The 15801-nt window shown below is 42.3% G+C and overlaps 1 protein-coding gene across 1 annotated transcript in view; it reads left to right on the forward strand.

Annotated features, from left to right (window-relative positions):
* The window catches only part of LOC121330550 (glutamate receptor ionotropic, NMDA 2A-like), a 74146-nt gene that overhangs the window by 44662 nt on the left and 13683 nt on the right, over positions 1-15801 (forward strand). The window contains exons 5-7 of the mRNA XM_041277143.1: positions 11504-11709; positions 15324-15492; positions 15579-15732. Of these exons, the coding sequence (XP_041133077.1) occupies positions 11504-11709; positions 15324-15492; positions 15579-15732 (529 nt within the window). The remainder of the gene's footprint in view (positions 1-11503; positions 11710-15323; positions 15493-15578; positions 15733-15801) is intronic.

Consider the following 15801-nt stretch of genomic DNA (forward strand, 5'->3'; position numbering starts at 1 on the left):
CCTCTAGTTGCCCCCGTGGGTACAACGCTCTTTTCCTCTTTGCCTTTTCCTGTCGTCAGGGAGCTGACTGCTGAAAAGATCAAGTTGTTGTGATGCCAAATTGAATCCATGAAAAAGTAATTATGTTCATTCATTCTGTGTCAGCATGCTGCCCATTAATGTTGAGTAAATAAAAAAAACAACATTTGGGAGCTGTGCAAGCCTTTTTGTGTTCACATTGCATTTATTATTTTTTTTGTGGAGATACTAGTGGTTAAGAACTTTGAACTGTATAGAGTAGGATTTACAGCATGGAAGCATGAAAAAGTTATGAATTATTTCTCTATGAATTCTAGAAATGTGTGGCATAGATACAGTTTATCTATATGTCTTTGGAAAGATTATCAGTGCTCAAGCTAATAAGCTGACATCATCAGGCAACAGTGGGGGGGGGGTCAGTCCAATGATGATATCTGGTGATTGCATATGCCCCCTGTGCATAATTACAATGCACTTAATGTGTAAATCTTCTTGCACAATATATGTATGTGCACAGTGGTATCAAATAAAATACAGTATAATCAAGTAAATACAGTATAATTGTAAATCTCGAAAAACTACTCACTTCTAAATCTTTTGCAGTCATTTTTGTATTACTTTAGTATAAATACATGTTAATTTGGATTCATATGTTGTTTTTTTCTGACTTTATGTGAACGAAAAGACACACATTTGCCCGTTTTCCCATTGGAAATAGTGATATTTTGAAATATCACTGTCCTGGTCACAAAAGCAAAGTTTGTGGGGAATAATAGCCTGTGGCAGAGCAGGGCTCTGCCCTTGCAAACACTGGCAGGGATGGAGTTAAATTTGTGACCGCCCTACCTCTCAATTTAAGGGAGGGACGGGTCAACTAACGGGGTCCGATAGTTAGCCACCTGGCATAAAAGGAGGCCTCAGCCTCCCAGTAGGGAGGAGGGAGCTGAGGAAGCAGGTTGGTGGTTTTTGGTGTGTTCTTTGTTTTTACCCTTGTGCCCTTTTATTTTTGTGTATTTATAAAAAAAAAAATATTTTATTATAAATACACAAAAATAAAAGGGCACAAGGGCCAAAACAAAGCGATTTAAACACAAAAAGAAAGACAAAAAGCAAAACTAACAAAAATAACAATTTCCAGGCTGGGCAATGCCGTCACTGGATTTATCAAAATTCAAAAATCACACACCAAAAACCACCAACCTGCTTCCTCAGCTCCCTCCTCCCTACTGGGAGGCTGAGGCCTCCTTTTATGCCAGGTGGCTAAATGATAGCCTGGGGCAATCAACCTGGGCAGGGAGGAGAATTTAACTCCATCCCTGCCAGTGTTTCCAAGGGCAGAGCCCTGCTCTGCCACATAGCCATTTTCTATACTTTTGAGGCATAAGCAATTAGGAAATAACACTTACTACCCAGGAACAAAAATTGTGTTACATAGTGTAATCAGTGAAATAAACAGTGTGTATAGGAAGGGATGCGTAATTGGATCGACACTTAAAACATAAGAAATTCAAGAACAAAGGGGCTCCCAAGTGGCGCAGAGTGCAGGATGCGCCCTATCGCCTGGAGGTCACCGGTTCAAGTCCAGGCTATTCCACTACCGACCGTGGACAGGAGCTCCCAGGAGGTGGCGCACAATTGGCCGAGCGCACTGTGCACCAGCGACCCCTGTAAACTGTCGGGGCGCCTGCGGGCTTGCCTGTAAGCTGCCAAGAGCTGCGTTGTCCTCCAGCGCTGTAGTTCTGGGTTGGTTGCGTGGCGGGCCCAAAGAGTGGCACATGCTTCGGAGGACAGTGTGTGTTCATCTTCGCCGCTCCCGAGCCAGCGCAGGCGTGGTAGCACTGAGCTGAGCCTAAAATACAGTTGGATATTTCAAATTGGGAGACAAATGGGGGAAAATCAATTTACTAAATTTAGGCAGCGTGGTCTGTAAGCTCTCAGAAGAGGAAAAACAAAAAAAACCGTAACAGGTTAGTAGGGGAAATGAAACCTCTGGGAATCCATGGCTAGACTGCCCTTCCTCCAGACAACTAGCTAAAGGTCTTATTATGGTCACAGATCAGGTTATACAATATTGTTCATGATAGCATCCAGTCTTTTCTTGCAGGATCTGATAGTCTCTGCTTCAACAACTCTTTCTGTTGCAATGGTTCACCACCCTTTCCATAAAAAAGCTCCCTCTCCCCTCAGTTCAGAATATGCCCTTCTTTAGCTTCCATCCACGGCCCCTGGTTCTGTTCTCGGTGACCAGCGAAAAATTATTTTCAGCAGTTACTTTGTTAAACCCCTTGACAATTTGAAATTGCTCTATTTAGTCACCTCTGGCTGTCCTTCTTTCTAGGCATATATGCATGACTTTGCATTTATTCACATTAAATGTAATCTGCTGTGTGTCAGCCCAAGCTTGAATCTTGTCTAACTCTCTTTGTATTATTAAAGTTGCTGATTGGGAGTTGGCTACCCCTCACAGTTTTGTGTTGTCTGCAGATTTGCATAGTTTGCTGTTTATGCCTTGGTCCAAGTCATTTATATAGATTATGAATAGCAATGGTCCCAGTACTGTTCCCTATGGTAACCCACATGTTACTTTACTCCAGTTTGATGCCTGGCCTCTAATTATTACTCTCTGCTTTCTATCCTGTAACCAGTTATGAATCCAGACTGCTGCTTTACCATTATACTCACTATCCTAGTCTACTCTAGTAGTCACCTCCTGAAAGAAATCTAATAAATTAGTTAAACAAGAGGTACCCTTCCTAAAGCCAACAACAACCAATCAAACATTTTTGTATGTTAATTAGGTCATAAGAACATAAGAACAGTTTACAAACGAGAGGAGGCCATTCGGCCCATCTTGCTCGTTTGGTTGTTAGCAGCTTATTGATCCCAGAATCTCATCAAGCAGCTTCTTGAAGAATCCCAGGGTGTCAGCTTCAGCTTCAACATCATCATTCTAATAAACAGAGGATTCAGGAGCGATACATATTAACACCGTTCTTAAACTATCAGATAATTTAAATCTAAATCCCAAGACTATCCTATCATCAAACAAAAATTAAAAAGAGGCCTGGTTTGACTCACTATTAACATGTGTGCGGGGTCTTGTGAGAAGCCAGATCGATAAGGTGGTGTTGCAATGGATGGGAGACATGGAGTCGTGGTTTGTGACAAACTTGTTAGAATAATGGAATGGATGAGTATTCAGAAAGGGAGGAGGGTGCATGGGCAATGCATATTTATTTAATTGACATTACTGAAGGTCATGAAATCTGCCGCTGTCTACACAGCAAAAAAAAAGCAAGCCATCGTTCTTGAGAAGTAACAGGAAAAGGCTGGATGGAATTCTATTCTGGAAGACTAATGAAAATAATTTGTGTCGGGACTCAAAGATTCTGCATGTCATAACAATAAGGGGTGTCTTATTATAAAGAATTGTTTTCTCCAAAGTTAGTGTAGCTTAGCCACAAGGAACAGAAGCCATGCGTCAGGGTTTTACATCAAGGCGCGCGCATCAGATTGAAATAGATTGAAACCCATAAGGACGGAGGTGGGCAGTGTGGAGCGCTTGTCTGGCTTCTGTGTGACAGGGAGCTGGCGGTGGCGGTGCAGCTTTGTGTGGGGAAATTATAATCAAATCATTTGTCTGGACGTCAGCCTATTGCAGATTTATACCCCTGATGCTCGCTGGAGAGAACAGGCTGTCAGTCAGTGATAACTTTTAGTGTTTGTGATCCAAGTGCTCGATTGATGGCTGTTGAAGTTGGAGTTCTCTGTTTATTCTTGGCAAAGCAAACTTCCTCAAACCTCTTTCTCTACCCCCCCCCCCCCCCCCCCCTCTCCTGGAGGGATCACCCTTCTCGGAGACGAGAGACTTGCTTCCAGTTTCATAAGAACATAAAGTTTATCAGCGATTGATTTAAAAAGTGTAAAGAACCCAAAAGGTTCAGCATCAACAACATGGCTGAGAAACCCATCCCATACCCTGGCCATTCCTTAGGGGAAAGAACTGTCTCCTACCCCCCCTCCCAATCCTGTCTCCACATTTCTGTGTGTCCTCTGGTCCTGCTGCTACACCAGAATTTCGTTTTACGTTTCTAGCCTCATTGTTTCCACAGTTTGACGTCTGCATCTTCTTGTTGGCTGTAGATTGCGGGCAGGCTGCAGTGGGTGGGTAATGTCCAGCCAAGTGCAGAAACCTCAGAAACAATCTTTTCCCAGGTTATCTGAAGCGCTGACCCGTCAGTGGAAACAGTAAAAACTAGCAACAGAGACCATTAACAGTTCCCAGGGGGCTATTCAGAAAATAAGGGATAAGCTGGCATAGTGTGGGTTAGAGTCTGGCTTTCTGGCAACTGTCAGGACAGCTAGAGAAAGAGAGACTGCAGAAACTTGATAAGTACATGTTGATAAGCTGGTCTTCTTCCAAAAGCCTTCTCTGTACGGAACGGATTTGATTAATACACTCCAGCGACCTTGGAGGGTTTGGGCAGCTGGTAGGTGAATTTTGCGCTTCAAGGTATTTACTAGCAGGGGTCTCTAGGACATGGCAGCCGCACTGGAACCTGTGGAGATGAGGTGGCTTGGCATTGTCCGCTAATCATAATTTCCTTTCAATTACCCAGCCCTCCTGCAGAGGTCCGTCACGCGTACAGCACAAGAAACAATCCTGTCAAAAAGCAGGTTGGTGGGTTTGGTGAAAAAGGTTAATTTTGAATGTATCTTAAGCAACTAAACAAAAAGCATGCAGTGTTGGTCTTGCTTAGATAGATTCTAGAGTCCTGAGATCGACCATGGTGATTGGCTATCCAGGTTTTGCTATTGTTGCTTTAGATACTCCATCCATTCGTCTGCCTGCTAACAGAACAGCCATCTGCCTCCCTTCCTGCACTTGTCCACTCTTGGCTACCTCAGCAATTGTGGGGATGTGAGCGGGGCTGTGCCCTCCCCAGGGCCACCAGGCTTCTCCTGAGCTGAAGCATGTGGGGACTCATGACGTGCTTGAGTGTCAGGATCATGGCTGGAACGCAAGAAATACCCCCCCCCCCCCAAAACACGTTTCTACCTCTGGAGAGGACAAAGAGTTAATGATGATGGATATTTCGTGTCCTCTTCGTGGTTTTGACCACTTTGCTTTGTCTGAAGAACTTCTCTACATGTTCTGGTCTACAGGGTCTGGTCTAACAGGATGGAACAGCAAACTGACAGTTTCATCTCATCTTATGTTCTTGTTTTGCATTCATGTCATCCTTCCCTGACAAGACAGTGCAGGCAGACTGATGCCTTGGAAGCCGTCAGCCAAGAGTTTCACAGTCCAAACCCCTGTGGAGTTTCTGGAGGCTGCAATATTTCTTTATTTATTTGGACTATAAAACAACCTTGTGTTTATTTATTTATTTATTTAAAGCATCTCAACATGTGTTCTTTCCCTTCAAACAAAGGTCCTTTGTTGTCAGCAAGCAATAACATGCATTGACTTCAACAAGCTTTCAATGCAAAATGAACACACTTGGACGTGAACCCACCAGGAGAAAAACAAAAAAAAGCACAGAGAGGTATGGTAAAGCATATTAAAAAGCATGGCAAACCGAGGTTGATAAATGCATAGCATAACCATGGGAAAACTGGTTACACTATGCATTGTGGTAAACTTTTCTAAGAGGAAGGGCTGCTCCTGCATTAGCCCATCTCAGTGCTGCTGCTGCTTTCCCGGGTGTCACAGGTGACATACCTGTCAGTAATGCCAGCGGGATGCTGACATTGCTTATCGTTCTGCTGATTTTCAAGCTACTGATTATAATATTAATGGAATGTCTTTCTAGTCACTCTCTTATTAGTTGGATTTGGTTAATTCCTGCCACTTTGCGTTAGCCTAGAGACGAAGGACTGGATTCAATCAGGAAATAAAATCCAGTCGCTTGACCTGTTTTATTCCTCTGTTGGTGCGTGACTGTGTTTCGCTGTTGCACGATGATCATTATTGTCTGGTTTGGCAGCACGCTTTCCTTTTCAAATCACTGACTGTTTGCAATCCAGCAGCCGGGCTCTTTAACAACCCAGTGCAATGCTGTATTGATCGGGGCAGACAAACATTTCAGCTAGGCCCCTCCATCACAGCTGAACCAAGGAAGGCAATGGCTGAAGCGTCTTCTTGACTTCCAGCTTCAGCTTGATTTCTTTCATTCTAATTTATGTGTTTCTAGTTATGGGGAATCTAGGGCTGTAAAGCAAGTGTTCATTTGATACCGCTGATGCTAGTAATTAAAGCAGAACATCTTTCACTCAGGAGACGGGAGTGTATATGTCAGATGAAAGCAGTAATGAGTGTGTCTCTGATCCCATGTCTCTGTGCTCTGTGGCAACGGTTCTGGTTGTATGATCTAGGGACTCGGGTACAGCTGATTGAAGGTGACAGAGTACTAAGAGCACGAGGCTATGTGACGATTTAACAGGATAAATTCCAGCAGCACTGCAGTGCTATAAATAAGCATGTGTCTTGCTGACTTTAAACCAAAGGTGCAGTTAGCTGGGATGTACAAAATTAAAGAATGGTTCTGCTGGACTTAATCAATAATAACAGAAAGTACTTTAAAGATTGAGGAAGCGTCTCTCTCTCTCAATCTCTTCAGCGTGTAGGCATGTCACGCTAATCTGAAGTGTAATCTGTTCTACGATCTTCATCCATGACATTAAACACGCAATCATCAGAATTTCTTAGTTATTGCATTCTAAGTTCAGTTAGTTATGGACAAAACTAAATGAAATATATTCTACCTCTTTGTTGCATTTCATCCACTATATACTAGACAATCAGTTAAGTCTTACAGAGTATTTTTTTATTTTGTTGTTTCAGAATAAGCTTTTAAAGTGTTGATAGTAAGTTGTGCTTGAATGCTTTTCATGCTGATCATCATCACAATTTTTGATCAGGTTGCAGCATAGGGTTAAGAGTTGCTGTTTGTCCCTCATCTCCCATGACAGCGAAGCATTGTAAATGTACAGGCTTCCTGTTCAGATGGCACCCGTGGTAATCTAGAGTAAATGCAGAATACAACCATGAGAAGAGCACGGGGGGAAAACTGCCCAGCGACTGTGCAGATTTACAGCGTGGATCATTGTAAAGGGGGATTCAAACTTTCCTTTTATGGAACAACAGTCCTTCTGAAATGGTAAGCATCGCAATGCATCGTGGACTGCATTCGAAACTAGAACAGCTCTATAACTGATTTCCTGATTACTCTCTGTGGCTCTTATACTCACCATCATGAAGACATGGAAACTCTGAGGCTCTGTGAAGAGATGTCAAGTCACCGGCTGGAAAATGCATCAATCGCTTGGTATCATTGGACCCCCGGGTATTATTAATCAAATGATTACGCTTCTTCATGTCTTTTATACAGAGCTGCTTTTTCCTTCCACAGCTGGGTAGAAAAGAGATTACAGCAGCACACTGGGGCACGCCGCATGGCAGAATACGCCTCTTGCTGTTCTAAATGTGTGGGGCTGCTTGTGTCAATTGCAAATGATAGCCGTTTTAAAAAAAAGGGTGTCACAGTTAAAATGAAGAGATCTCCAAGAACAATTCTGGTTATTTGGAAACTCCTACAGCAGCCAGATGTGTGTGTGGGGGTGTGCTAGCGTTATGTAAATTGCACAAATATCAGACCCTCATGAATTTGTCTTTTTTATGCATTTATCTGCACATTTTACAGAAAGAGAAAAACAGTTTGTTTTCCTGAGAATGTGCTGTTAATTAATGACACACCTGCTGCTGTGCCATGTCGCACCCCTTTTCCTAGGGGGGTGTTTGTTAATAGTCCTCTACTACACTACGGCAGGGCGTATGCTTCTGATTTCATCATCATTAAAGCACATAACATTTAATGAATGCTTTTTTGTTGTCCCAGTTTACATGCAAAGGAACTGCATGGAGCCCTGCAGACCCCTTATGTCAAATTAAACAGGGCAGATACATATGTCAAGTCTCCTGCTTTTGACACCAAGCTGCTAATTTTAGTTAAATGCAAGGATATTCTAATCACAGGACTTTGAACAAAACATTTGCATTACAATAGAGCATTAAAAAGGGCAGTGGTTTAATTATCATAACAGCTCAGTGAGGGCTCAGCAGCTATAAATGAGCTGTGCTTGAGAATCTGGGAACCGGCTCTAAATTGAGCTAATTAAATGGTTTTCTATTTAAATGCATGCAAAATAACAGCAAGAAAATCTTTCCTGAAACGTCCATAATCTGCATCGTGATTTAATGCCCTTTACTGTGGCTTGCTCTCACAATTTACTGTTTAATATTAAAATCGAATTTAGGTATATTCCACTGCTTAGTACATTTTTTACAGTACAATCATAAGATACCAAATTCATTGTGATTTAAAAGCATAGCTTGTTTTTATTGAGGCAATAACAATTGCACTGGTACTTAAAGTTGCAGTGTAGCTAAATCATGTTCAGTTTTACATAATAAGATTACTAGGTTCCTGCTTGATTGATTCGTTCATAAACAGACCTGGGACAGTCTATCTCTATGGAGACTAGCCTGTAAAACTCAATCTCATCATGTTCCCAGTATCAAGCTGGGACTGCAGCCGGTTCTACCTGCACCAGTCTCAAGATCACCTGTATGTGAATTACGTTTTCGTATCATTCGTATGATATAAAATCACCAACCTCCAGTAATTCCCTGACAGCATCATTCATTCACAGCTCTCGTGTTCTGCCAACATGTTATTTTTTTCTGCGGTGCCAGATTTAAGACTTGCCTCTCATGTCCTTCCCTGTTGGACGCACATTAGGCAGCTCCCACCGTCAGCGCGAGTCGGAGTGATTGAGTTCTGCCAGCCCTAACTGGGGCAGACAGACAGACTGATTGGAATGGATTTTATCTCAGATCTGCTGCTGAAGGAAATGAACAAGCTTGATTTCAAACCCTTTCTAGCCAGTCCCAGCAGCCGATTGAAATGCAGCACGACACAGTTACCAGCGAGCAGCTAATCTGGGTTTGAAGGTTCATCCAATAATCGCTCAGAGAAAGGAGATACTGTATTCTTCAACAGATAGCACAGCTGAGCCGGAGCAGAAACCAATGTTATCTAAATGTTCCAAGAGCACTGGGGGGACGTGGGCAGCTCTTTCATGTAAAGTCAGCTTAAACAGATTCACGGACACTAACGAGAGAGGAGAGAGGTTGTAGGGTCCTGTTCCAATGTTATTCTCTGTCCTTGTTAACTGCAGAGTGAGCGTCGACCTGAACCAGCTCTACCCAACCCCTCACATACATTATAAATGAGACCCTTTTTCTTTGGGGCAGTCGTCAGTAAGCTGACTGGCAGGACTGGGGTTTAACCCACATGTCCCCACAGTCCCTGTAATGCTGGTGTTTGCTTTAGCTGACTGCTTCCTAATGACATTCAGACCTAACTGACATGCAGAGGGTAGAAACTGTGACCCAGTCCCAATGGGACTGAGCAGCTGTAATCAAAGCTCTGTACGTCTATTTGAAGCACCTGGATTGAAGTTTATGGAGTATCGTGTACGATGAATGAGGATGTCAAGAATATATTCTTGGTCTATTTTAGATAGATATAGATAGATAGATTGTCACATGCTTGTGGAAATATCATTTATAACCACACTGAAAAACATCTTCCTTATTTTTAATTCAATTTAATCAATTGTCTGGCACTGAATGATGATGATCATAATAATAATAATAATAATAATAATAATAATAATAATAATAATAATAATAATTAATTTCCTAGGTATTTGTTTTTTTAATACTGCAGGTCTCTTGTTAAATATCGTCATGCTTTAGCATGTTGTGTGGGTAGTGATGTCACCATGTTGAGTTTGATGTCAGTTCCGTCTCAGGGGGCTGTAGCTGCATGTTGGGTTTGATGTCAGTTCTGTCTCAGGGGGCTGTAGTTAAGCCTATATCAGCATCGTTTTAGATTTTTTCTGAACATATATTTTTTATTGATATAAAAAGTTAAATAAAACTGGAATATCATTACTTTCTACAGGCATTAAAACAGAGTCATCAAATCAATCGTGCAGTCTGTCCCGTCATAAAAAAAAAAAAATGAAAAAAGCAATTTCTGCTTGCACCCAAAATGTCAAAACTAGCAGAAGTAATGAATCTGTTTTAAATGAAAGTGTAATGCAATTATTCTGGAAAATAGCAAAAGTAATGAGTCGCTAGAATGCTTCATGATAATATCAGTGACATAATTGAAAACGTTGACATGAGACAGAAGGCATGGAAAGCCAGAGGAAGCGTGTGCGTGATGACCCTACATTGTGTGACATGCCCCAGAACCTACTGCGCCATTCTAGACTTTGAAATGGTTATTGGACTCATTTTGTAGCAGCAGGTTCAATCAAACAGTGGCGGTGCGGAGTGTGTCTGAGTTTCAGGGAGGTCTCCGGCTCTTGAGTGCAGAACAGTGTGATGGAGCAGAGGGATATTCCCACGGGAACTTTGACAAGACAACTAACATTAGCCTACACTGAAGCACCTGGCAGGACCACTGCACAAACGAGATGATTTGTTACCCCAGTACTGGTGCGCTGACCTGTTACAGTGGAGGGATATCAAAGGCAATCACAGCTTTCACTGTCAGGGTTGAACACAGACACAGGAGTACGATGCATGTCTAAATCCTCCAGAGGGAGGGAAGGAGGGCTAGTTGGGTGGTGACCAGTCAATAACCCCCCTGGGAAAGGAAAATAGGTCAACTAATATGAATCTGTATAGCCAGGTATGCAGCTGGCTTCTGAATCTAAGGAGCATAGGGATGGCTCTTGCTTGTGGCTGGGGATTATGAGGCTAATAAACTCCTTTTGTATAACAGGTGTTGTGTGGAGCGAAGCTTCGATCTACTTAATTAGATAGGGGGTGTAAAGCAACACCTCGAAGGAGATGTACTGTAAATAATGTTTTATTTTGTTTGATAAAAAAGGATTAGTTGATATTCTAATTATCGAATGATTTTCTTATTCAAGGAAAGTTTATTATACAAACCCCTGTACCTATTTGGTTATGTACTGTAAACATCGGAGGCATAGAGATGTAGAGATGTGTCTTCTGTGACCACGGGGTAAGAGAGCATTGCATACAACAGACAGGACAAAGACCACTGTCTTTGTATGTTTGCGTGGGACCATGAAGAGCCTTATCAATCAGCGATGGAATCCAGATCATCCAGTGTTATAACTATGGGAATCTAAACTCATTTCAGCATGAAAGACATTGAGAAAGACTTCCAGTAGGATCTTTAGCCTTTGAGTTGTCATGGAGTGTCTTTTAGTATTTTTAAATTCAGCACATATTGAATGTTTACCAGTAGTGGGTGATGACAGATAGCCGTGCGTGCTTGGGCGTGTGTGCGCATGCGTATGTGTGTGCATGTGTGTGTGCAGGTGGGCAGTGTTGAGTGTTGTGGGTGGTGACAGATAGCCATGTGTGTTGCAGGTGGGGCGCTGGGAGAACAGTAGCCTATCTCTGAAGTACCCCGTGTGGCCCCGGTACAACTCCTTCGGGGACGCAGAGGCCGATGACAACCACCTGAGCATCGTCACCTTGGAGGAGGCACCCTTCGTCATCGTGGAGAACGTGGACGCGCTCACTGGGACCTGCATGAGGAACTCTGTGCCCTGCCGGAAGCACATCAAGCAGGAGTGAGTGTTCAGCCCTTTCTTTATTAGATCACCCTCTGCTCTGCCCCCCACAGGGTACTGACATCCAGCCTCAGCTGCCAGCATTCCCATTCCCATTCCTGCTGTATCCTGCAGACCTATAACCTCATTATAACATGCCTGTCACAACTCAGAAAGACAACCCTGTATTACAGGTCTCCCAGAGGCACAGATCTCAAGTTAGCCTTGCCCGTGCTTCCCTGCGGCTGTCTGCATTGTATAGGAGCAAACCACACCATTATTATACACATGTAACATAAACTATCAGCGACTACTTTATGTAACGCTATGTCACGGCTCGAGTGAGAAATTCTTACAGATGACTGAGTAATCCACACTAAAAGCAGCACTCATTCAGAGAAGATGAAGTGCTCCAATATAATAGCAGTCATGAGCACTGTGCAGTGTAGTGAGTTACTGACAAAAAAACAAAGCCTGAAGCAAAACCTACTTATATTTCAATGCAACTTATTTGACAAAACAAATTGAGGTAAGGGGGGCATTCTTCCAAGTTAACTAAGCAGATACTTCCACCTGATGCTATTTGAGTTCTCCCAGATCCCACATAAATCACAAGATGCCCATGGTGACCTTTCACCTCTGCGTACCCCACCTGCTCTATATACGAACAGTAGGAAAAACAGAACCAACAGACGGGCATGTGGCAGCGCCCAGCCCCTGCCCTTCACAATGCAGGGCTCCTGTTTCCAGCCTGGGCCTGGCACTTAGTTGTTTGTTTTAGTGATAATATGTGAGGCCAAAGACTTAGAGTTTGTAGCATCAAAGCATGACAATGTGCTGCTGTGTTTAAATATTGTAACGTGGGTTTGTCACTTCAGTTTATTTGTAGACTGTGTCCATTTTGGAATAAAAACTGTTTGGTCATCAGCGGAATGGATCGGTTTAATTGTTTGGCAAATGACTTACTCCAGCTAATTGTGCATCTACATTGATGGCTAAAGTGTGCTGTCCAGGAAGGGACATGTAGAGTTCAGATTTAATCTACAACAGCTAAATATGTTGAAGAGGCAAAATTGTCTAAAATATTATGATATTATTATTATATCTGACCCCACACATACAGTCCTGAACCCAGCTTATGGTTGCACATAATCTGAAAAAGAAATTCGAGTCCAATCATCCTAGAAAGTTATCTTTTTATTTACATGTTTTTAATTGAAATAATTATTTAGTGTTTCAAAAGTACCCCCCCCCCCCCCCCATTAGATGCAGTCTCCTTTCCTTGTGGGAAAGAACGGACCACAGCACCGAGGGAATGTTACCAGGTGCATCAGCAATACTGCAGACGGAACAGATTGATTTTAAAAAGGAAATTTGGCTGAGTCGGTTAAACTCTCTGGTATTCTGAAGCAAAGAAATATTTTTTTTTTTTTTTTGATGCTGTTTCAGCCATCGTTTGAAAGCAGTTTATCAGACAGAACAGCAAGCTTCTTTCTGTGCTTCCTCTCTGGAGCGTGGCAGCACCTGCATTCTAAGTCCCTCGGCAGTTCCACAGCAGGCTTCTTTGTTTGCATCAGCGTGGAATTCTAAGTCCCTCGGCAGTTCCACAGCAGGCTTCTTTGTTTGCATCAGCGTGGAATTCTAAGTCCCTCGGCAGTTCCACAGCAGGCTTCTTTGTTTGCATCAGCGTGGAATTCTAAGTCCCTCGGCAGTTCCACAGCAGGCTTCTTTGTTTGCATCAGCGTGGAATTCTAAGTCCCTCGGCAGTTCCACAGCAGGCGTCTTTGTTTGCATCAGCGTGGAATTCTAAGTCCCTCGGCAGTTCCACAGCAGGCTTCTTTGTTTGCATCAGCGTGGAATCCTGAATGAACCACAGCACTTTGAAGTCTTGCCGCTCAAGCACACGCTGTTTGTCCAAGTGTAATTTTATTATCATGTTGTGTGTATAAGGATATTATGCAGTGATTTACCTCATGGAGGATTGTAGCACGAGCAAAATCAGTCTGTGCAAATTAAAGTACCCCTTTAATGAAATAAGCACAGATCTTTTTTATTTCATCATTAACCTGGCTGAATAGGCAGTTTGCAATGAATTCAGTTTTTGCCAACAACCTTTATAGTTGACCTCTGTGTCTTATTGAACTGATGGACCATATTACTACCTTATCTCCTAAAATTCAACACCGGAGCTGACTGCTACCTGTTCCTATAACTTTCTTTTAACATTTCTTAAGATGGGGACTGTTGATAATCTGGTGTTTTCCAATTCTACATTCAACAGCAGCTGTTCAATGAAGAATCTTAGACTGCCTAATTTCCTTTGCCTAAAAGTATATAAACACAGATACATGCGTAGAAATACAAATTTGTAAATGTGTATACAGTTTGCTGCAGTCGTCTCCTGCTTCTCACAGAAATCTTTTACATTTTTTTTTGAGTTATCGAAAATTTGGACAAATTGGATTAAGGGCTTAATGAAATTTCTGAAAAAAACCCCAATAGTTGAATGATGCTGATGTGTCACTGTGGTGCAGTTAAAGCACGGCATCCTCATTTATTTCATATGCTTCTGTGATTATGTTCTGCGGAGGACAAGCTGCTGTGATTTAGAGAGGCGCCAGAAACCCTTTTGTGGTTAATAAAAAGGAATATTTATTGCCCATGTAAAGAGATTGGTATTAACATTCAGCAGGGGAGTCGTAAGGGGTCTGATCTCAAGAAGGACAGCCTGGCTGTGATGTGAAGCACTCAGCCTGAGATAAACGTGCTTCATGGTGGAGCCCTTCAATACAAGACTAACAAGTGGAGCTCACTTGGTAATTTAGTGAAAGCTCATAAGAAGCAATGGTGGTTCTCAAGAAAGCAGGCTTTTATACCTGTATGTTTGCATTCACTCTGTTCTGAAGGGGAGAAAGAACAAGGTGGTCATTTGAAAGGACAAATACATCCATCGAAATTGTAAAATGTCCCTCTTTACATCCTCAAATTTGCATTGGCCAGGAGCTTATTAGTTGTCATAAGCGTGGTTTTACAAAGCTGTATGGCACAAACACACACATACACTCTCTAAATCTCAAGATATATTCAGTGGAGCATAATAGTAGATGACGATATAAAGCCAGATCCCATTGGTTATGTGAGTGGATTGAGAAATGTCTATATGTTAGAATAGACAGGTGAGTGAGTCATGATTCCTGTTGATTTCCTAACACAGTTTAAATAAAGGTCTTTGGTTCTTCAGTCTCAGAACTATTTAACCTAATAAACTGTTCCCCCTAGTAAAAACCTTGCAAAATAAAACATAGAAAAGCATGGTAAAGCATAGGTAAGCATTATAAAGCCCAGAGAGAGGTAAAACATGCCAAACTTTGGAAAACTTTGGTAAATGTGTAGTATACCACGAGAAAAGAAAATCCTGTGCAGTTTTACCATGGTTTAGATCTATAAGAGATTGCTAAGTCTTGCTTTGAAACAGCATACTATTTGTATATGTTTTTATGTATTCAAAAGTTTTCCACACTTCTTGGAACTCTTGTAAAGTAGCCCTGTTTCTTTTTTTGCAATCCATCACTTCTTTTTTGCAATCGTAGCCTCTTCTTTGGAACGGAGCTAACATGTATTTCTCTCATTGGCAGCAACACAACGAACGAAGGGACCTACGTTAAGAAATGCTGCAAAGGATTCTGCATCGACATCCTGAAGAAGATCGCCAAGGCTGTGAAGTTCACCTATGACCTTTACTTGGTGATGAATGGGAAGCATGGTAAAAAGATCAACCATGTGTGGAATGGAATGGTTGGTGAAGTGAGTGGAGTTTTCTTCACTAGTTTATTACTTTACTGGGTTTTGTTTTTTTCTGTCCAAGCTTAAAAACAATGTGTTTTGCACAGGTGGTCTACAAGCGTGCTGTCATGGCTGTGGGGTCTCTCACGATCAACGAAGAGCGCTCCGAGGTCATCGACTTTTCAGTCCCCTTTGTTGAAACTGGGATAAGCGTCATGGTGCCAAGAAGTAACGGGACGGTTTCCCCATCTGCTTTTCTAGGTGAGACTGAATGTAAAGGGCAGTTTCACTACAGTATGCATTCTAATGACCACTTGTAGCACTTAAGTT

This window comes from Polyodon spathula, chromosome 18 (assembly GCF_017654505.1).
Source record: "Polyodon spathula isolate WHYD16114869_AA chromosome 18, ASM1765450v1, whole genome shotgun sequence".
In the NCBI taxonomy this organism is placed as follows: Eukaryota; Metazoa; Chordata; class Actinopteri; order Acipenseriformes; family Polyodontidae; genus Polyodon; species Polyodon spathula.